The sequence below is a fragment of the Lissotriton vulgaris genome, chromosome 2_1 (assembly GCF_964263255.1).
Source record: "Lissotriton vulgaris chromosome 2_1, aLisVul1.2, whole genome shotgun sequence".
NCBI lineage: Eukaryota > Metazoa > Chordata > Amphibia > Caudata > Salamandridae > Lissotriton > Lissotriton vulgaris.
In genome coordinates this window covers 694,896,771-694,921,224 of record NC_141687.1, presented here as the reverse complement: position 1 = coordinate 694,921,224, position 24,454 = coordinate 694,896,771, and the positions used below count along the sequence as shown (strand labels likewise).

General features: G+C 42.4%; 1 protein-coding gene across 6 annotated transcripts in view; it reads left to right on the top strand.

Moving 5' to 3' along the window:
• The window catches only part of MICAL2 (microtubule associated monooxygenase, calponin and LIM domain containing 2), a 906,862-nt gene that overhangs the window by 727,605 nt on the left and 154,803 nt on the right, over positions 1-24,454 (top strand). For all 6 annotated transcript variants that reach the window (XM_086955940.1, XM_086955941.1, XM_086955938.1 and 3 more), the window contains one exon: positions 3,523-3,617. In XM_086955940.1, coding sequence (XP_086812066.1) covers positions 3,523-3,617 — 95 coding nt within the window. The remainder of the gene's footprint in view (positions 1-3,522; positions 3,618-24,454) is intronic.

Below are 24,454 nucleotides of genomic sequence, written 5' to 3'. Positions count from 1 at the left end.
ATAAAAGTAACTAAAGTAATATTTTTGTTGAAAATATTGGCATGGAGTTAGTCATTGAGTATGTTCCTGCCTTGTATGAGTATGTACACCAAATGCATTTACACTACCCTCTGATAAGCCTAACTGCTCAGCCCAGCAACCACTAAATTGAGAGTAAGTTATTATCTACTTTAACCTCTGCCATAGCTTTGGGGACTCATTGGACTCTGTGCACACTATACCTCTTTTTGGTATCGTGTAAACAGAGCTAGTTTCCCACAGTATGTCCCTTGTAAATTGGTATACCATATACCCAGGGTCTGTACCTCACATGCTACTAGTGGGCTCCAGCCCTGATATTCCACCCACATAAGTAACGGTTCAAACCTGTCTCGGGCCTGCTACTGCAGTGAGTTTAGTTTACTGCCACTTCGACTTGGCATTTAAAAGTACTTGCCAATCCTTAAACTTCCCTTTTGTTACATATAAGTCAGCCTTTAGGAAGACCCTAACTAATCCTAAGGGCAGGGTGCCCTGTAGGTAAAAAGTAGTACATGTAATTGTATGTTTAGCATGTCCTGAAAGTGACAAATAGCCTACTTCATTTATCACTACTGTGAGGCCTACCCCTCTCATAGGCCAGCAATGGGAATTCCCTAATATACTTTTGAGCTGTGTTTCCTGATCAGAGAGGAGTAGCTTTTTCATGTTTCAAATGTTTGAAACTGTAATGATAAATCCCCCTAACTGGTTACGTTGGATTTAACATCACGGTTTCAGAAATGCACTTTTAGAAAGTAGACATTTCTCTGTACTTACCGATCTTTGTGTCTGACAGCCTGTCTCCAAGACACATCTGGGCTGAGTAACCGCTACACTTTGTGCATTTCCTGTAGATAGCCACAAACACATTAAGGTGAGGCTCATCTGCATTCTGGTGGGTATATTTGGTTAGGGAGGAATGGGAGGGGCTGATACTTATTCTTCAATAGGTTGTGTCCTGTCCACATACAAAGCACTGATTTACGGCCAACAGATAGCCTAGCTGACTGAGTTGAACGGGATTCTTGTGCACTTCAGAGAGTTGCTTTGAAGTCAATCCCCACATCAAAGGCACTTTTGGGTATAAGTACCGGGTCTCTGACCCCCTGAAATAAAACAGTTCGGGATCTTGAACTGAACTTCTCTCAGAAGGACTGCTGTGCTGCTTAAAGGACTCAACTGGCCTGATTTTCTGGAAGGGCTGCTTTTCTGCTTGTTACCCTGTGGCGTGCTGCTCCCTGACTCTGCTGAAAGAGAGCTGGACTCTGCCTTCCCTCCAAGATATCTCCAAAGGCTTGCTGGCTTTCCTCCTGTTTTCTGAAGTTTCAGTGCCTATCTGCAATTTTGCTGCTGGGCTCTGCCTTCTGTAAGTCCTACTTATGCCTCAGGTGCCCCCTCCAAGTTCTGGGCCTCAAAAGTGGATTCTGCAGCTGTTTTCTCAAAACCGATGCATTGTCACCACACTGTACCAAGTGGAACCGATGCATCGCCCTTCGACAGTAACGCCAAGGCTGTTCCACAACAGCTGTTCTACAGCCTGCGCATCCCGAAAATGAGGAATTGCCTTCACTTCAGCGAAGCTTGACCACGGTTCTGCGACCTGACTGCGTGGAAAAGATCTACGCATCGAGCCCTCAGCCTCTTTGCTCCATTCAAGATACTTCCTCAGCGGGCCCTGCCCTCCATCCTGGTCGGTTTGAACTTTGTATTAGCACCAGTCCCTCGCGACCTCAAGTAACCCTTTGGCCGCTTGTGACTTCTAAGCACTATTTTTGCATTTAATCTTTAAAAATTCATATCTCAACTACTGCTGACTGGAGTTTTATCATTTTAGTCACATTTTACTCAGATAACTATGCTCTATTTTTCTAAACTTTGTGGAGTCTTTTTTTGTGGTGTATTCATTCTATTACTCTGTGTGTGTGTGGGTTTGCTAAAATACTTTACACACTGCCTCTTTAGGTAAGCCTGACTGCTCTATGCCAAGCTACCAGAGGGTGAGCACAAGTTATCTTTTAGTGTGTAGCTAGTTTTCCTTGACTAGGGTGGTGGTTCCTGGCTGGCCTGCGTCCATACTCAGCCAACCAGGAATCCCATTTCAAACACTCCTTTACAGATTGTGGTAGACATGGAACACACATTACGTAAACCCATTTTCTTTTTTAAATGGTTGATCATTTTCCTTTTTAAAGATTTGATTAATGAAAGTCCTAAGTGTTTAAGCTTTGTGGGAAGTTCATTTTATTAACTTACCTTGTGTTTGATACTGGGTGGAGTTAGTTTTTGTATACTAAAATCATCAGATTTGTCATCATTGTTTTCTTTCCATTTTCTAATTCTCTTTAGTTGTAGCCCAGAGGGCAGGGCTCTGTCAGACAGGTACTCTTGTGTTAATATCCTTTCCTTCTGGCTTTCTGTACCACACTCTGTACAGATCTTCATTGCCACAGCAGACAGGCCACTCAAGTTCTTGTATGTTAAAGAAAAGATGTACTTTGTGAGGTCAATAAATGGCTCTGCTTTGAATTAACATACATTCTGAGTATAACGTCTGAGCTTCACTGTGATTTTGAGGTCCCCACTGTAGTGTTGGGACTACGCTCAGATTTAAATAAGAAAAATTAAAATAATAAAAAATAGTGGTGTAGATGGGCAATGAGAAGAAAAAAAGAATACCACTCTTCCTGCCTTTGCAGCTGCTCTGGAAATCATAATTGCATTGTCTTGTAAATCAGATTGTATTTATCAGCAGAATCAGTGTATGCTCCAGCGAAAATCCTTTGACATGAGCACCAGATCCGCCTAATATATCTTGCTGGTGTGATGTATGCATTTTTCTTTCATTCATGACATTTTAATCATCGGTTCAACGAGGTGATAACACTCTCGAGCTAGAAAAATAAAACTGACATTTGTTTGGACATTATTAATGAAATATTTATGTTGTAAGGGCCTGTGTGATAAAAGCTCGGCCTCCCAGTGCATTTGCTTCTGATTACATGTGATGTTTTTTTATATGACCAGACTTTCAGACGCCAGCTATTTTACAGTGAGCAGATGTCATTTACTAAAAATGGGTGCCAGATGCTGCCGAGCACAGAAGAGTAATTTGTTTAAGGGCTGGCACTGACTTTTTGTCTTCAATTACACTGTATCCTTGGTCTTGCGCAATCATAGGGGGGCCTGGCTTAAGCCACACACCTACAATCTTGGGTTTCAATTCTCAGAGCATTCGTGCACTATCATCATGCCTAATTGGTGCTGAGCATAATTAATTTATGCACCACGCTTTGTACGTTTTAAAAAATTATGAACACACGCAATGAACCTTTTAGAAATGGACAAGGGCCATGGACTAAATTAACAAACCCTGCCAAGTAGAAGATTAGCTCTCAGTGCAGCCGGAAGAGTTGGGGGGCATCTGCGCCATGCATGCAGAGACGGCATCGTTCATGTGCCCAAAATAGCTTTATAGATATTTTGTTCCATTTCATTTTTCAGCTTCAAAACGCCTATCTGGCAGAGCCTATGTGAATGGCGACTACAGCAGCTCCTCAGATGATGAACGTGAGGAAAAGACTGTATCGCCGCTGAAGGTAATGCTTTCTCTGCAACAAACGACGTATGTCTTGTGTACTGAAACCTCCAGGGCCGGCTTTTAGCGCTAGTGGTTACCAGTGCGACAATGTTTGTTGGGACCCCCCATGACCAGCTCCACCACAGATTCCCTCCCTATCACCCTTTAATAGTGCCCAAGTCTCCATAATCCCTCTCTCTCAGATGCTTTTAGTTATATAGCGCCACTCCTAACAGTGTAAGGTGTCAGACCACTTTGCATCACACATACATTACACAGAGACAATCAATCGTAGGTTTGTAAATTAGCGGATAGGAAGTAGTGTGTAAGCCAAAGGAGTACAAGGTGTAGGAGTGACATCATCCATATTGGTAGGCAGTGTAGTTTAAAAGTGCATGGTCTAGAGAAGCACAAACAAAGAATTTTAAAAGGAACCCCATAGTTGGGGGTTCTCTTTAGTAATAAGAATCGGTTTCTACCCAAATTAACCCTTTTTGCAACATTAATCTGTGCTCTAATCTATACTTAGCAGTGTGCAAGCAGTTCTTTGATGAACGCTAATAGCTCACTGTTCCATATTAGGATAGTAACTTATAAATTGCAAGTAACAAAAGGATGTACCTTTCAAAAGCAGTAACCCACTCACCTATTTATTTACATTATGTGCAGTTTGTGTTCTGCATGCTACATGTTCTTTGCAGCAGGCATATTTTCCTAAAAAATCGCACAGAGCACTTGCACTTTTTATGATATATGATTTACCACCTGTATCTCATGAGATACATTGCTGCTAGTTAGTCATTGGTAAAAAATGTCCTGGAGAGGATATTTAATGCATTAGCACTTTTTCAAGCACTTTATAAAAATTTCCTGCTGCTAGTATTATACTGTGATTATTTCCCTAAAAGAAGCTTTTTTTACTAATTGAGTTGTTTGATATTTGTATATTGGATTACAACCGCATATCATTTCTTCTGCGTACCTCACTTAAGTAGGTTTGTGTGATAGTCCATAGTGTGTTCTAATCGAAAGAAGCCTGTTTCAGTTGCAAGCGCATCTGCCTTGAAATTGTGTCGACCACTGTAGTGCTTAGACTAGTGAAGAAAATAAATTGTTTATTTTTAAATTGATGTTTTTGAGTATAAAATTGAACTTGTAATTTTATATTTGCATCTTTTTATGTATGAAATGATGTTTTATTTTGTATTTTATGTGGAATTTTTCGGAATCCTAAATCATAATAAATAAATTGAGATTGAGCAGACATATTAACCCTCTGTGCTACCATTCAGCGAGTCAGAACCTCAACTAGACCAAACTCAGATCTCTTGCCACGAAGTACAGTAATCACAGGAGTAAGCTTGACATTTTTATTGTTGCCTGAAAATTGCTGGAGGCCAGGAATCAAACACAGCACCCCTCCCCGAAGTCAGAACCCAGTGCAGTGGCACCGGTGGCACTGCCCTAGAGCCAGCCCTGGAAACATCCATGTTGGTATTTCTTGTGTTTTTTCTTTGACAGCTGCTGACCATGTATATGCTTTAAACTTCTAGCTGATAGGTTTTACCAGTGCATTTAATTCATGGGCAATCTACTACTATGAATTTAGTTCATTTAATCTTGGCATGTGTAATGCCCTTTGCTTGAGTAAGGCCTATTTGCTGCTCAAGTGTATTGGGTGCATCCCTGTGGTACCAATATTACACGGGCAACAGGGGGGCCCTGGTAACCTGGCTGTAAGGCCAGACGCTTTGGGTTGTCATGGGGCTTTGCCCCCACACCTGTCCATACAAAGGAGCCTGCTTATAGAGCACTCACTGTGCTCCCTGCAAGACACTATAATGTGATACGGAAGAGGGTTTGCCAAATGGTGAGCTAGTAGTTCTATCATGTTGGAGAATGGACTTGTGAGAATCCCTAGGCGACGAAGGCTCTCCTGGCAGGAAGAGGAGCGATGGTAGGGAAACTCCCACACACACTGATGTAACAGCTGCTGTCGTCTCAAGAAGGCCATCAATTGCGCACAACAGGCTGATGGGAACCTCAATGTGAAGGTTAGGTAGAATATCCCTAGTAGCTTTTCCATTCTCTGTCATCAGTCACGGCTGAGGCAAAGGGATAGATTTTCTCCATGCATGGCAGTAATGGTCTGGGAAACGAATGAGGGAAAGGTGACCCAGACATCAGTTTGCGACAGCAGCTGCTCCTCCGCTATGGCGGAGGATTGCCCCCCCCCCCCGCCAGCGGCCTTAAAACGGCAGAAAAGGAGAAATAAAACAATATTATCGTTTTATTATTCTTTTCCTGGCCGAGTCTCTGGAGGCGGTGTCAGGGGGATGACAGTCACTGGAGGAGGAGTGGTATGCACTGATATCAGTAAATGTGTGGGTTTGGCCTGTCATCTGAGGATGGCCAAACCGACATGGGCACTGAAGCTGTCTCCTACCTGAACTATGTTGCTGGGTTGGAGACAGCAGGCACAGGCTCCCAGTCTCACTGGGAAAGCAAATTCAGGGCACTCAAGACAATCCTGACAAGCATGAGAGCAGCATCAGGATTTGCAGCAGGGAAGTCTAGGAGCCTTTGCCTGCAGTAGAAGAGCACAATGTGGCAGACAAGTTCTTTTTTTAAATGTTATTTGTTGTCCCTCGCCCGTACCCCTTCCCCCCACCAATCTTCACCAGCACCAGCTGCTACTGGTTTGAGAAGCGTGCCTCCAAAGGATTGGCTAAGGAAGGAGCAATCTACAGTTACAAAGCCGCCTTCACTGTTGGTGAAAAAGAGCAGTTATCAGGTATGGTCCTGAAGGTAAAGCAGAAGATTCACTGAGTGAAGGAAGGCAGGTGAGGAGGAGTTGAGCAAACAAGCCCCAGAGAGATAACTGGGTGTCTGTGTGCGTTCTGGCTGAGTGTGTGCCTGTTCATGATTGCCTGTCTGTTGGTGCATGTGTGGGTGTGCATGATGTAGGTGTGTGTAGATGTCATATAGAGGGAGAACCTCTGTGTGTGTTTGAAACAACTGTCATCTGGCAGCAGGTGTGGCAGAAAGGAAAAATTAAATGCTAATAATGTGATGGTATTATCATTTTATTTTTCTGTGCTTGGGCAGTTTTGTGGGGCTGGGTTAGGCTGCGCGGGGGGAGAAGTGGGGGCCGGCCAAACATTCATGCACACTTAGCATGTTCTGCACCCAGGCTGCATTACAGCCTAGGTGGAGAACATGTCCAGGCTTCCATTCCCCATCTGAGCGCCGAGCCACGGCACTCAGACCAATCACTGCGTTGCATTGCAGTGTTGTGATTGGCTTAGGGGAGCCTGGGTGCTTACCAATCGCAACACTGCATTGCAGCATTGTGATTGGCTAAGGGGGGACTATACTGCTTCCTGTTCCAGTAGAAACCAGAAAGAGGGCTGAAGAGCTGGCATGCCGGTGGGTAAGTGATTTAAAAAACAAAAATATCCCCCCCCATTCGCATCCCACCTCCCTCACTCCCCCGGCCTTCACCTGCCCTCACAGCCCCTGCCCCACTACTGATTTGCTGGACCAGCCGTGACTGTGTGGTAGAAGAACTCGGCTTGGCGCTTGTAATCTCTAGTGGGAGTATGAGGCACATGAGAAAGAAGTCCCGGTCTGACTATTATGATGATAATATAATATTATGGTAGTAGTATAGAATGGCGGCAGCAGTCCGACATTTGATAGTGGTATTTTTTTGTAAATCAATTTTTTGGGGAAAGACGTTTCCATTTGTCATTGTCATTCCTTGGTAGGCTGGCGTATTAACAATGATGTCATTAGAAGTCATTGGAATATTTAATCAGCACCCTAATGTGTATGGAAGTAGACTGGACTATGTTGGCGGCACCTTGGCATGCGATATCTATTCAGGCCATGATTTATACAGTTGTAGCACGTGAATTTAAACTGGAGCAGGAACAACTTTCGGTGTAAAAGTCTGCACAAACAGCTTTTAAAGCAGCTTACATTTCTACTCATGCTATGTTAAACATCACTTTTTCAGTGGTCAAGTGACACCTTCTTTAAGGCAGTTCTTCAGTATTGTGGCTGAGGTGTTTGTCTACTGTGTATCTGTGCTGATGTTCGACACTACACTTTATGGGGATCACTATGGCATACCTGGACGCGTGCAAGCACTGGAACACTCCATAGTTTCCTATTCGTGAGAGCCAACCAAACCTATGGCTTTTTGCCCAATGTGTATGTTTTTTAAACTATGCTGTAAAATATTTAATCTGGCTCAATTTCTTGCGTGACAAGCCATTCTGAATATTCTTGCGATGAGTCAGGCTGGCTATGCTCAACAGCTTGATGAAATTCTGACAGGCATTATCAATCCACCCGTTTTAAAATTCACCTGCCACAATTGGTGTTTCACCATAACCACCAATTACCATCCAGTCTGTATCAAGCCCAGGAGAAGACCTTTTCTAGTCATTTCAATGCCTGTTAAACGCATCGAAACTTGTCGAAATCAATACATTGCAGGAAACACTTGGTAGACAACATGGAGATGCCTGCATTTGATCCACAAAAAATGGAATACACATGGTGGTCCATATCTGCCTTTGCAAACTTACATTGAGGTTGAAATAACCTCTTATAATTGCATTACTACCCACGCTTTTGTATGTACAGTATCTTTGCAACATAAAGTTTAAGTGGAAGCCTCTGTCTGTTCATTGTGGATGGTAGGTGTGTATTTGTACCAAGTGAAATTGTCACAGTCATTTGAAAGTTCACAGGTTCGGAATTTGAACTCAACAGCGACATTCACTGCAAAATTTTATTACTTAATGTCTCTGGGGCTAAAAAAAATAGATAATCTGGAGGAGTTTGTGAGATTAGGTACTCGGTTTTTGTAGAAACACACTCAGACTGGAGAACAACGAAAAAAATACCAAAGTTGCTTTTTACCGCCTTTAAATATTGTGTAAGGCAATCTGTTGCTGGGCTGATTGCTACTTAAGGTCCAACTACATTTAGGTGTATGCGGTATATTGTTGTGAAGCGTATGTCCGACCGTCAATAAAGGTATCACAGCACCAAAGTTTATATCCAGGACTGGGCATTGAAAGATGACACAGGGTTGTGTGGCAGTGGACTTTTCATTATGAAGGACGCCATATTAGTTTTGATGGCCACTGATAGACAGCCCAAACAACTCCTGTAATCTCTTATGTTACCAAATACAGATACCCATCAAGGTTACATTTCTCAGTTCTATTGAATTCCATCGAATGGCTAGGAGCAAGACTTACTTGAACAGAAAATTGGAAATTTAAATTGTATTTGCCCAAAACTTTATCCGGCTGATAGTTTCTGAAATGGTTTGATAGTTTCTGAAATGGTATATGTGAGTACTTTCTACTTGCTTTGGGTCTTTATAAATTGGTAAATGACACTACATTTGTATTTTTGTAAACACCAACACATCCTCTTGCAGCATGACAATGCTAACGGAAAGTTTAAAACAATAAATAAATGCTGTTCCTGTGCCATTAAATAGCACATTTACAAGTAAGTGCAAGCAAATACAATAAGATCTGATTTGGTTTCTCTGTGCTCCATGGTGTCTCTAAGGTGGCGTACAGTCCATTACAAGTAATTGGTAAATCACCATATGCCTGGAAACAGTCACACAATCAATTTTTTTTATGTATTCTCACATTTCAGTCTGGGGTCAATTGTGCTAGAGGTTTGTTCGAGGGATCTATGAGATGGTCATTGCACCAGTGGGCTGTGGGTGGCGCTGCTCAAAATATCAATTTGTCATTGGTGACCATGATTGCTTAAAATGACCAAGACTCCTCATTTTACAAGGAGACTGGTCCCTGCTCAGGGTGCAGGGAGGGTTGATTCAAATGCTAGACTGGTGCAAGTTGCACATTATCCTGAGTTTACTATTGTTACAGGCGCAGACCTGAGGCAGTAAAGTCATGTATTAGGCTACAGACCCTGACTTGGTGCTACTGTTAACATTGCTCCAGTGTGAAAAGGGTACATTATTAATTCAGTTTCTATATTGCCCCCCCCCACACACATTTGTAGCTAGACAGTTTCCATATTTTTGCCCGTGTTTCAGTATTGCCCCAGTTCTCAACGCTCCATTGTAATACCAGATTCCACTTCCATTTTTATGTAATGTACAATGTTTTTGCCTGGTCAAGTCACCTGGGAGAGCCCAGGTGACTCTAGTGGCCCTAGAGGACCAGATCAGGGGGATCCATTAGTAGCTGGGCTTTATTGAAACTAGAACCTTAGAAAACAATTGGCAGGAAGTATCCCTGGGTGTTCCAATGGGTGCGTTACCACATGCCTGCGGGATATGAGGGCGGCTGAGCTGGCAATGTGTCTACGTACTTTACCCGATAAAAGGAGGGCGAATCCCAGAGAGTTTGAAAAATGACACCCCATTAAGCTCTGTTTCCAAGACGTTTTTTGGACTTATTATTCACCTATAGATTGATCCTCTTACGGGTCGGATGAGAGCTGTATAGTATTGTGTTGCGCTGAGTTGCAATCCATGATTGAAATCAGGCTCTTCCCCCAGAGGGTCCTCACGAGGCTGGTTCTTTATTCTGAGGTTATCCTGTCTTTGACATTGTCTCGGTAGGGCCCACTCCAAGTGTCCCTAGGAAGGAAGGGAGAACCTTGGATTGAAGATTCTGAAATAGGAGAGGGCCTCAACTAGAATGAAGTATTTTTCATCTTTTTAAGAATCCTGAACCAGGAAGATTAGACAAGTTTTTAGGTGTAAAACCAATATAGTATCCAAAAATGAGAATGTGTTGTAGTTTTTTCTCAGTAGCGGACAAATGTGTCAGACTCTTGCTATGTTTACAGAGAGTCTTCGCTTGTTTGCGAAGCCTTTCCAGCTAAATGTAATACTTTAGATAGCCAACCCATATGCGAACAGCTTGGGCTATAAATGTAATGTAAAACAAAGTATACATTTACGAGTTAATATTTGTTAATGGCAGGGTTATGTTAGACTTTGTGGCCATGCACTCAATTAATTAAGATGGAGGTATTTTTCAATAATTAAATATTGTGGTAACTAGTGCGAATCTGTAGTCCATCCGTGCTGAAAGAAGGAGAAAAGTAAATTTAATGGCGCATATTTTCTTTGGTAAGGAGGATGGACAGTGCCCATCTTGTTAGAGCAGATCCCCACCGCATCAGGAAAGGCCCTGGTACATCAGTTACGTGGACATCAGTGGGTGAATACGCCTGTTGCTAGTCCTGAACGGTAAAGTGAAATAAGACATCATCTACATTGTATGGTATGTTCAAAGAGATCTATGTAAATGCATTAGTTCATTTTAAGTCATTCCCTGTGAATGTATACCTCACAATCTCTGATGAGCTCAGTGGGTACCAACGTGTGCCAAATAGTGCTATGTCTGGAAGCACAGCCCAGACAGGTGCCATCTTTCCGAAAACCTGGCAGTAACTTTTTCTTAATTAAAAACAAAATGGCTGACGTTCCCCACTGACTGTACTGTATCTCAATAAATTCCGAATTTAAACAGTTTTCTATGAACTCCTCTGACAGGTACTAGCATTAGACAGAAATGCCCTCTCACACAACCATACGCCAGCTGCCCTACGTCTGTCTCACAGGCACAACCGTACTGCTGTACCAATCCGAACATATGTTACTTTCAAATGGTGGCATTTAGTCTAGAGCTGTTATTTAAACTCACAAACTCCCATCCAAAAACAGGCCCGTCCTCATCGCTGTCGTCATAGCCACGGTAGCCATTTTAAAGCATCACGGCTGAGGAGACTGCCATGGCGGGCCAGCGCTTGTGTGCAGCAACACAAATTCCAGAGACCCCGCCGCAGATGAAATCTCAAATGTAAGCATGCCTCGCAGATGGGTTTTTAAAGAGGTTTTGGCAGAGACTACAATCATCAAACCATTGAAAACTGAAAACAAACAGATGCACATATCCCTGGAGGGGCAGCAACTTCATTTAGCGAGCTACTAAAAGCAGACTGCATGGAAAATTATATATTTATTGTAATCAGAGCTCTTAAACGAAGCATGCCGTTCAAAACAAAACCCATGGTATTATTAGTTTGGGGCCCATTCTTTCCCCTCTGTAGGTCTGATAAACGCTCAAATATGCCTAATATAATTTCCACATCTGTGGGTTTTCCTGTACTTACCAATGCACTGAATCGATAATGTACAATAATTGATTCAGCAGAAAGGGTTTATTAAAAGAAACAAAATTGAAAACTCAGAAAAAATATAAAGGGATTAGTTAAACCCAAAGTGGATGCGTTCAGGGGAGGGGGAAGCCAGCACAGCGCCTGTCTTCTCGGTGCCAGTTCTACGTCACCGGAATCATTAAAAACATATATGGGTAACGGAAGGAACATCCCATTGCATGGTAACCCACTATGACATACAAGGACGCAGCATCTTAACTACCCAACTGCATGTCATGACAGGCAATGTTCTTAGCCTTGGGCTTTTAACCGACCAATTATTGCTTTTGGGTGTGTTATTCTGATTAATTAAATGAAAGTAAGCTAAGACCACAACACCCAGAATGCATTTGCTTATCACCTGAAAGTCCAGGAGTGGAGATCGTGTCCTTGACATGCAGTTCGGGGTTACTCTACATCACCTTGCCGTCGACCCATTGGCATAATAAGAAGTGACACCACATGATATTTGACCCTAATAAAACAACAGTAATGTGATTCAAAGTACCAAAAATTGCAATTGTCAATACTGCAAAATGAATAATCTTTTCCAGAAATAGATACAAGGTAGGCTTATAAATCACAGTGCAGGGGTCATAGCTACATCCCTTCGGGCAGGAATCAGTTTCTTTGTTAACTACAATCAGGGACAGTAATATGTGTCCATCACTCTGTAAATATTGATGAAGCAGAGGTGCGCTGCATTCTGTGGGAGTGTTGAGTTTTTACGGGGTTATGCCCAAGTAAAAACCACGTGGCCTGGGTCAATGGTGCAGTACATTTACATAAGTGGTCGGAGTAGTTCAAGAAAATTCAAATATACAACAAAGTGTGAACAGAACACATAAAAATAGATCATGTGGAGTTTTTGAAAAAAATCTCCCACTTCAGGCGCTGATAAATCCGAAAAAAGAGTCTTTGTCAAGCGACCACCGTTTTTGAAAAGACGGTCTACGTTTCGACTCCAACGGAGAAGAGGGTTACTGGTTGTCTCACAACGGGGTCTTTGTCAAGCGGTGCTCGCTTGACAAAGACTCTTTTTTCGGATTTATCAGCGCCTGCAGTGGGAGATTGATTCCCCGTACCCATCTAGACCAGTAATCAATTGAGCCAGGAGCTTCATGAAAGCCCGTTAAGGATTGAACGTTGCCAGTCCGTCCTACAGACTGTTGCGTGCTTATCTAGGTTCCTGATCGATACTGTGACCTTATGCCCCTATTCGGCTATAAATCCATTTATTCCCTATATTGGCATAACCGTTCAAGTGCGATTTTCTGAAAAGTCATCTCTGGCCTCACACGAACAGAGCCACATTCCAGCATGACTCTCTGCTACTTCCTTTGCGACCAATTAGTGCAATGACAGAGCAGCAGTCACTATCTGATATTCCTAGATAACACTCCGAGTTCTTCAACAAGATAAAAACTTAGCAAACCTGGAAATCCCCGCTTGCTATGTTTTGATTAGTAATGGAACTCTAATGAGCAACTGATAACTGTCACTTCCTAGTGACATCTTTAATTGACGTCTTATGTCCAGCAAACTTGCGTCAAACCCGGCACCTGTCAGGTATAAATATTACCAACGTTGCCTTAAGCAATGTGAGCTGCAAGCTACTGTTGCTGATGCCAGCTGCCTGCATGACCCTGTGTTGGTAAAAACTAGCACTCTGTCGCTGCAGCCTGCTATCCTGTGGTGGTGAAGCTGCTGATTACCATTATCGCCGCTACAGCGCGAACTATGGTGCAGTACGCTTAAGGAGCTGTACAGCCGTCCTCTGCGAAGACATCCAGCAGATTCCAGCTGCCCGCGGACGCTGTCACCCCTCCTTCCTCGACGCGATGAAGAGAAGCCGCTGCCTTTCTCGTGCAGAGAAATCCAGTCCCGGCGCTTCCGGTCTACCCTCGCAGGTGACTGGGATATCGAGAGAGACCCCTGAAGGAGATACCAATCCTCCATCATTCTATTCAGAGGTATGGTGTTGACTAAACCCTTAGACGAGAATTCTTGAAACAAACCTTGGCAAAACCAACTTAACTTAAAGCTACTTACTTACTCCCCTTTCACGTGTTAGGCTTAGGTCAGGCACACTGGGGTAGGCTTAGTTAGAAGCACCAGTTGAGTATGTTAGCCTAATGTATATATGACTGTATATATGTTTTATTACTTTTAAACCATTGTATGGCTAAGAAACCATATCAATGCTTTTACAGTTCTATTTCGCAATACTTATCTTACTGTACGTACTTTTTATAATAACAATTATTGCAATTGTGGCAATACATTTCTCTTGTACGAGAAGAAAGACTGTTCAATAAATGTTAACCCTTTATTGACTAACGCCCGTCTCTCTATTCTCTACATCTTGTGAAAGTAAACTGCACCAGACTGACTGAGTGAAATACATGTCTATTGTTTCACACGACCCTAGAGATCGACTCTTGATCTGAGGAGCAAAGTTGTCATGTTGCACGGTTGTTGGAAAACTGAATCCCTTTCTTGTCTGTGCCAAGGAAGCTGATCACTTCCTATGCAGAGAAGAAAGTTTCCAGTGACCTCTGAGCTAGTTGGTAACACAACCCAATTAAGTTTAGCATAGTCAGTGGAGGCCTGGAATATCCGCAGTTCCACGTCGATACTACTGTTTATGTTATTCCAATGCGCAGGGCCTAGTGGGAAACTAGGAACTACACTACATGGCGCCCTACGTGGGGCAAGGCGATAAACTAACGCAAGACTTATAGAGTAACTCAGTCGTGCATATTTCACAGACCCCTTTCTCCCGTAAATACTCCAATAGACGTCTGGAGTGGGTGAAAGGTTAAAATCCGCCCGACCTTAGTAGGAAGAGATTCCTATGTAAAGCTCTGGTTTATTCAACGTTGAAGGATACAGTGTTCCAAAATATTGTGCACCTAATCTTTGTCTCCTTGGAGACCTACTCTGCAAAACCTGCATTTATACAATGTCAGTAGAAAAGAACGGAACCACTGGGGCCGCAGCAGATGCAACTCAGCAAGGTCCTGAATACACAGACCCGGATGCTATTATCATCCCGGTCCACTTAAGAAGATCTATAACTTTAAAACTTATAGAGAACGGACTGACACCACAAGGTGGTACAGTAATTTTCGTGATAGAGGCTCACGAGTATCGGCAGACAGAGGTATTCTATTCATGGATAAACTTTCCAGCGGTAAACGCTAGAACAAAAGAGTTTCACTATTACAAAATAGAGGAACCTCCGGGAGAGTACGCTCCTTTCGAGGAGATTGAAATCCCACTTAAATTTCAAGAGCACCTGCTCTGGTTTAATGGCGCCCTAAAACACACTGATCAAATAACTAGGCTCGGTCCACTAGGTAGACCAGGAGCCACGTGGCCGGTTTTAGCCAGCTACACACCACATCCTGACATTGCAAGAATGTCTAGAGAAGAGCTGTTAGCACAGCTAAACACATTAATAAAAATACATAGGCAATTAGTCCAATATGTAATGCGGACTGCAACAGTCCAGCCAGCTGTTAATTCACACCAGCTGACCCCTCACCAGGGGAACACAAATAAAATTACACCACAGAACATACAGTCATGTCTTGGTAAAACACCCGCAAAACGGGAACAAATTCCTTTCTGGTTAGCCCAGAAAATCACTCAAATAGAGGCAGTATTTCCTGATACTACCCCTATTGAGAAACACAGAATCTTGACCATCTGCCTTCCTATGGGAATCGCACCACACGTGGAGGACTGCGACACTTGGGGTACAGTCTTTGCTTCCATTTACACAAAAACACACGGTGTTCCGTCTATGGCGGTAATACCAGAAGTGCTAAAACAGATTCAAAATGAATTCGGTCCAGAGCCCGCTTTAAATCTAGGTATGAAATTACTGAAAGACTTCAAGCAGGTCACGGCTATATTATTAGCCAACATAAAGGGAGAAGCAGCATCTGTGGCGATCCGCCAGAAGTTGAGGGAAACAGATATAAAAGATCCTGTTGAGCTTGCAAAAATCATAGAAAAATGCTATGAAGAATTAGGTAGAGACAGCTTGGGTGGGAAACCAGTTAAGCCCCAACTGCTCGAAAATCCTGAAAAATTATTTATTAAAAATAATTTAAATACTCCTAAAAAGAGCTGGGATGGAAATAAACAATCCACTCCCACGGAAAAAGTTTTCCAGTCCAGAGGAAGGTCTCCTCGACGGAGGGAGAGAACTCCGACTCGAGAACGCCAGTCTCCCCAACGGGAGCCCTCTGAGAAAAGATATAACCTTAGAAATAGGGATAATATAAAAAAACCTGATAGATATCAAAGTATTGATACACGTCCCTCTCGATCTTTTCCACATAATTCGGAAAGAAGAGGACGGTCAGACCCAGGAGAGCACACCAAGTCCAAAGACAAGGAACCTGCTCAAAATAAGAAATCTCAATTTCAGAAAAAGAAGGTAGCCAGTATTAGAGTAATCAACCATGCCGAGAATACTGAGGACACAGTTGAAAAACGGGGAGTGGGCATTGACAATGTTGGACAGTGCAGCAGAGATCAGTATAGCGCGCAAGATCTTGATGAGTCATCTGGAGACAGTGGACACGAATGAATTCATTCAGGTTGAAACTGCCGACGCCAGACTTAGCGAGCCCCATAAAATATACAAAATAACATTGCGTATAGAGGGTGATAAGACTAGGAAAATTAAGGGTCTATTTTGGGATAAGCTCTCAAAAGGCTATGATATTCTGTTAGCTGAAAAAGATTGGCCCCCAGAGTTTGTCAGGGAGTGCCCTCGTGGCGAAGAAGTGATTATGCCTGCCTTCTCGAATCACATTCCGATTCATAAAAAATATACATATGCAAGGAAATGGGCAGTAGCCCAGGCACCTGCATTATATAAAAATCATGTAGGATGGGATGAGGATTCTCCTCCTCACAAAATCCAACTAAAAAGTGAACCAACTGCCCAACGGCAGTATCCCATAAAGCAAGAAGCTAAAAAACAAGTCAGGGAGATCTTAGATCAACTTGAGTACCAGGGGGTGATTGAAACATGCACCTCTCAAATGAACAATCCTTTGTTTCCTGTCTCCAAGCCAGACAATTCATATCGTCTAGTTTTGGACTACAGACATCTTAATACGTGTTGCAAAACTTTTGCAGTACAAAACTCGCATAGTGCAGCCCTAATGAATAACATAGTTAGGAAAAAATATAAAACGACATTAGACATTTCTAATGGTTTCTTTTGTCAAAACATTGCACCAGAAAGCAGATATTTGACCGCTTTCTCCGCATTTGGGTCGCAGAAAAAATTCTGTCGACTCCCACAGGGGTTCAAGAACAGCCCAGGACTATTCTCAGCTAGGGTAACAGAGTTACTACAAATCTATGATGATGAAGCATTATCTTACGTAGATGATATTTATCTCACAGACGACGACTTGGATACTCACTTGAAAAGAGTGAACACCATTATACTTGGGTTCGCAGCAGAGGGTTACAAATTCAACTTTAAAAAGTCCCGAATTGCCCATCTGACAGTACTGTTCTTAGGGTACGAATTATCAAGTGAAGGGAAAAGCCTAGCGGACAACTTCTTAGAGAAGTGCGCTGTACTCCAAGCTCCAAAAACGCTGAAGAATTTACAATCAATACTAGGTTTTCTGAATTTCGGAAGAACTTACATTCTAAATTACGCAGAGAGGGTTAAACCTCTCTACGAACTAATTAAACCTGATTTTAAACAAATCAATTGGACTCAAAAACACACAGAAATTTTGAGATCACTGCAAACAGACATGTTAGCAAAAACAAAATTAGATACACGTGACAACACGATCGATCTTGTAATCCGAGTCATCCCAGGAAGATGGGGATTCACGTACCTGACCTCTAATGAGGGAGAAAAGGTACCTATTTCAATTAAATCTCACTTGTACACACAAGCAGAAAAAACATTCAGTCGCACAGAAAGAACTGTGAACGCAGTGCAAATCGCATTAGCAAATGAACGAGAACTAGCACACGGCAAACGGATTAATATCCTTACAGCGGAATCCGCCTTCGAGGCGCTATTCAGCCCAGTAAACCTGCCTACAGTGTCACTAGATCCAAAATGGATACAGTGTATAGATTCTCTAGGAGCGGAAGATGTGAAATACTATTTCGCCCCGCAATTTGAAGAACTGAATGATTTAGAATATGAAGAAGAATATCCTCTGCCAATCGAAATTCTGCCTCTCCCACAATATGCCTGTATAATCTATACAGATAGCTTTGTACAGCATTTCAACGTAGAGAGAAAATCCTACGATGCAGCATGTGCGATTATTAAATGTCGTTGGCTGTGCGGTAAAATCAAACCGAAAATAACAAAAACTGAATCAGTAAAGTACTGTTCGGCTCAAAGAACTGAAATCAGATGTTTAAAGATGGCGCTCGAAAATGCAGAACGCGAATTCCCCACACTTATAGTGTGCGATTCTCATTTTTGCGTCAACTCTTACAACAATAAACTGCAGAGTTGGATCGAAAACGACTACAAAGATGACACAGGTGCCACAATAAAGCATAAAAAGCTCTGGAACGAGGTAGCTCTTTTACACAAAGAACTACAAAAGACTCACGTGATTCACGCACAGAGTCTTCGACGTGATGGCGTTCACGTTGCAGGGAATTCATTGGCTAATACAGCCAAAGCGGAAGCAACTAAACCGGCTTCCGTAGCCACAAAAAAGCGTACAGATAAATACATAGACGGGGAAACCATGCTGGCAGTAAAAACGACCGTAAAAGGCGACTGTGCCGCACTACCCGTAAACTATCCACTCAATTATGCATACATAATCGATGCAAACTCCGTTCCTTTTGCTCGAATCCCTGGAGTGGGGGACAGAGTAATTCCAAACAGGAGCAGGAGGGGCTTCCTCTTACTGGAAGCACACATGGGGTTGGGTCTGAGACACCAAACAATCAAAGCCTCTCTGAAAGAATTACAATCAGAGTACTGGTGGCCAGGAATGAGTATAGATATTCAATGTTTTGCTCAAAAATGTGAAAACTGCAACCGAGATCGCAGAAATGAACAGGCCAGTGTAGTTTCAGGATCCCTTCTAGACAGCATAAGGCGGTCTATCTGCGCAATCAAAGAAGAGAAGCGCGTCCCAGTGTACACAGTTAAGGCGAAAAGCACTTAAAAAATGAGGTCCCCAGCGCTCGGCTGACGCTAGAACGGTTATAAAAGATTTGCAAGTCTTTATCGGCACATACGCAATTACCACGTTCCATTCCGACCAGGGTCCTGCTTTCAGCTCTCGAGCCTATAAGGAGGCCATGGCCAGCATGGGAATTGGGTTGCGGTATTCTTGTCCGTCGCACCCCGAAGGGAATAGTGTGGTAGAAAGAAAAAACCGTGACATAAAGCAATCTATAACAGCGAAGGTATTAGGTTCAGGCGCTGGGTGGGTCAAACATTTAATAAGTGTCCAGACTAGTCTTAACAACATGCCAAGAAATTCTCTAAAAGGTTTCAGCCCATACGAACTATTGTTCGGAATTAGAATGAACGTTCAGGGCCTCGATAGTCAGATGTCAGTGGTACAAGAAGAAAAAACGCAGTTTGATGTAAAAGACCGTTTGGCTGTTTTACAGGAACTGAATGAAACAAGAAAATCATTAAGCAACATAAAGTTAAAGCAACAGCCAAGTACCACTGACGAGGCACCACCCGCAACAGCCCCAGCAAGGCCTGTCTGGATTCCAAAGATTGGGGATCTAGTCAGAGAAAAGATCGCGGTTAAGAAGGAATTTGGGCCTTCTTACAGAAAAGCAGTACCTGTCTTGGCAGTCACCGGAACAAGATCAGTTGTGCTACCGCCCCTTGCTGGTAAAAAGGAGAACAGAGTCGTGTCTATCGATCTGGTAAAACCACAAGCATGTGGCCTATAATCAACAGTAGGCCCAGTGGACTCCCAAGAAACAACAGAATACCCAAACTTGCAACAATCCAAGAGGTTCAAACTGAAAGACTCATCACATTCGATCAGCCTGCAGTGCACAATGAAGGACTATGCAATAATGCCATGGAACTCGTGCCTCTTGAAACACAGATTGAAACAGTTCGTCAAGAAACAACACCAGTCTACACTAATGTGGCATCAGAAAGTGCTACCGAGAGACAGATTGAAAAAACAATCCCATCAATTGACAGAACTGCCTCTGGTTATTTCATCAACTTCGACAACTTCTCTGAAGATTTTAACGACCCCGAAGTGATGCCAGAAACAAAAAAGTCTTTTAAAGAAAAAGCAACGGAACTCTTTCATCAACTGAAGGAAATCTACTTAATTTCCCCTTGGCTAGAGTTCTGGTTTGGTCTAGGTGTATTTTTCCTCCTGCTTTGGCTCATCATGGTACTGTGTTTGGGAAAATTCATTGAAGGAAAATATATTACAATGGACACAGCAAGTCAGAACATCAACCTAGTCCTGAAACCACACAGATCATCCCACGTGAAGAAAAGAGAACTGTCAACAGTAAATGTCACAGCAATTCCAATACCTGGTGGGGTAGTATGGGAGAAAACAGACTATGAGATCTATGGTCCGGTCGAAATCCTGAAGTATCCTCATCAACTAAAGGTTTCCTTAAGTGACTTTGTGACACCTAGTACATTCTCTGATGATTGGGACTTTAACAGTATTAATGACATAATGTCTGATTTAGTAATGTCAGCTAGATTCACAGATCATGATTATTTACAAGGTTCATCTAGTTATGAATAGTTATTCTGTTACACCCACTATGGGGATCATTACTTGCATAAATCTGCACAGCCTAGAAATGTTTTTATGTATAATCAATGGGAACATTGTGCTACACCACCTAAAAGCAGTTCTAAAGCATTTTTTGAGAAATTCAAATACTTCTCAGGGTTTAACACCAGTGATGCAGAAACGTTTTATTGCAAACTGTTAGATAAAACAGGAATGAAAACAATGCTGACAAATTCTAAATTGATATATTCAGAAGCATTTTATGACAAAATGATGACATTTGGTTTTGATTATTGGAAAAATAATATTGAAACGAAAACAATTTGGGGTACAAAAGATTGGCAGGTGCAAGGCATAGAAGCACTATTTAGAACCTGCATGATACCAGAACAAATATTATTTTTAAATGACACTGTACACCAAACATCCTGTCTTGGCCTAGCTAAGATCAAAGACCTTAAAACACCGTCTATTCCAAAGCCAATACCTGAGAATACAACAGCTGATATTGAGTTAGACGTGTCACAAATTTTACATTTCAACAGAACAAATCCTGATTGGAAAAAGTGGTTAATCTGGCCTACAGACACAAATAGCTGTCAAGATAGATTCCTGAATAAAACACAGGGGTTAAAAATGACCAGATTAGACCCTAGATACTCCCAGAGACAACATCCAGGGATTATAACAACATACAGTGTAGGGAAACTCTGCCTAGAATGGCTAACTACATCCACACTGGCTGAAATTAAGCAACACTTGTCTTTACTAAAAGATGGTGCTGATTTGCGCGATTTCATTCTTGGACCACGCAAACAGCGTCAAAAGCGTTTCATAGCGACCAGTATCTATGCTGCTTACAACGAGGCTTGGAAAGTAAAGCAAATTGAAACTGCTGAAAAAATACGAGAAATTGATCGTATTAATTTGGAGAAATCACTTTCTGTGGTAGACAATGGGTTAATGACTCTGTCTTCCAGAATATATTCTTTGGACAATATTGTATCCTCTGCCTTTGATGTGATAGACAGAGATTTGCTAATGTTACAACATGGCCAATCTCAATTACGCTCTATTATAGAATTAGGCTGGACGCTGCAAAATCTTCGTTCAGGCTATGTGCCTTGGCGTTTAATCAACACAACGTCATTATTTTCCAGTTTTAACCTTACTGATAAACAGATCAGTTTGGCACAGAAAGGAGCAGACTATACAATCCTGAGCATCGAAAAACTCGAGAGATTATCATTGACAATGTCAGAGAGTCCTGTCATTGAATGGATAATACACGGAATTATCACAATTCCGATAACAACTTTCCGATTTAAAAAGTGCCTTGAGTACATACCTGCTGGCCAATATGAACAATTGGGTAAGGGATATGTAAAATCCGAATGGAAATTACCATACACTCATTCTTGCTATAGTGACAGTGACAAAAATGTATTTCTTAGTGGTGACAACTGTAAACACTCACTAAGCGGTATACTTTTGTGTCAGGGTATTAATTTACACGGAGCATGTGATGGAAATTCAAACAACCTTTCATGCCACCAGCTAGTCACACCTGCAACTCAGATAGAGCCCTTCTTTATGCAACTCGCAAACGGGAGTTACATTCTTAGAACGGATCACAGATGTTGTGGCCTGACGCCTGGGAAAAGTTATCTAATACAAGTAACGTCCATGGTCAAATGTTGTATGCAAGCATTGTTCCCGAGCGGGCCTCCAGACATAGTGACTCCCCTCTGGCCTCGTCTGAATCTCTATTCTATACGAATTGATACATTAAGCAAAATGAAATCTGTACTTTTACAGACAACAGTGCCTATAACGTCATCTAAAGAGACGTATGATCTTCTAGTCGCAAGGACGGCTACTGAAGTTCATGACCTTTTATCAACAAATTGCCCCGTGCATTTCGTAGAAATGTTCAGCCAACTCCTTAACATGTCTAGTGCAACAAGCATCCCAGGCATATTTAAGACAGTCTTTACGGGACTGCTAACACCCTTCCAGGCAATTTTGGGAATCTTTCCTAATTTTGTGCACTCCATTTTTGGTGGCATTCCACTATTTTTGGGACTCGTTGCAGGGATTCTATTTTTGACCATCCTGCTACGTTATGGCAAGCCTCGGCTCAGACATAGCTCCCATGGGAATGGAAGAGACAGTCCTAGCAATGCGCTACAGGGACAGGATAACTAACGTCCTCGGATTGGCCAGGCTGAGAGATCTAAACATGACCTGGTTCCTTTCATTCAGACCGATATGGCAAAATTGCATTTTACCTGTGCTACGGTGTATGCTTTGCGGCGATGAATGCGTGTTGGACATCTGTCTTTCACTTCCATCAGCAGTACCAATGGACGTCGATACTTTGCTCAGTCCAATAACGGCTCACGCATTGTGTTGTCCCCAGCGGCTACCAATCCTGATGACGGCATTCGTGGAGACTCCTGTACTACAGCCAAGTGGTATCAGTGGAGCGAGTGACAAAAGCAACATCATCCAGGTACAACGTTCTGTGAGCATTGCTGGTCCTGCCTTCGATGACAGCAATCATTCTCACACCTGCCAAGTTACAGCGCTATCTAATTTGGTTGAACTATCACCTGAATTTGTAGACCAATTCTTTGAGAGCCTGTCTGATACGATGTTCTCACCCACAGAGAAACAATAACTTTTGAGAAGCTTTCCGACACACAGCGTTCCCATGAACTCTGAATTCGGCCTTCAGTTTTGATCAACAAAAACTGCCAGGAGCTTTGGAAATTTATTTTCTTTGAATTGGACAATTTTTTAATATTGACCCTTTTTTGGCACGAACAATTCTTTGCTTAACGTAAAAACTATTCTTAGAGAACAGAAGCTTCACACTTCTATTTCTAAACACATCTAGAGACATAACAACATAACACCAGCCTCTAGCACACATGTTATTACAATGCATTTTTATGTGATGATTTATCTCGCCTTTCTTCTGTCAGAGATACTTCATGTGTAATTCCTTTTGCATAATCGTTCATTGACTTCATATGCAATAATTTTTTGAATGATTAATATGCTTTAAAAAACGTACAGTACCTGAATTCCATGTATTACAAGTACGCCTATTTCGAATGCATTTATGTATTTTGGGGTGGGCAATGTTACACATGCATCTTATTGCTTAGTTTTAGTAATTTTGATGGACATGAAAACGTGGAGTGGGTGTTGCGTGCTTATCTAGGTTCCTGATCGATACTGTGACCTTATGCCCCTATTCGGCTATAAATCCATTTATTCCCTATATTGGCATAACCGTTCAAGTGCGATTTTCTGAAAAGTCATCTCTGGCCTCACACGAACAGAGCCACATTCCAGCATGACTCTCTGCTACTTCCTTTGCGACCAATTAGTGCAATGACAGAGCAGCAGTCACTATCTGATATTCCTAGATAACACTCCGAGTTCTTCAACAAGATAAAAACTTAGCAAACTTGGAAATCCCCGCTTGCTATGTTTTGATTAGTAATGGAACTCTAATGAGCAACTGATAACTGTCACTTCCTAGTGACATCTTTAATTGACGTCTTATGTCCAGCAAACTTGCGTCAAACCCGGCACCTGCCAGGTATAAATATTACCAACGTTGCCTTAAGCAATGTGAGCTGCAAGCTACTGTTGCTGATGCCAGCTGCCTGCATGACCCTGTGTTGGTAAAAACTAGCACTCTGTCGCTGCAGCCTGCTATCCTGTGGTGGTGAAGCTGCTGATTACCATTATCGCCGCTACAGCGCGAACTATGGTGCAGTACGCTTAAGGAGCTGTACAGCCGTCCTCTGCGAAGACATCC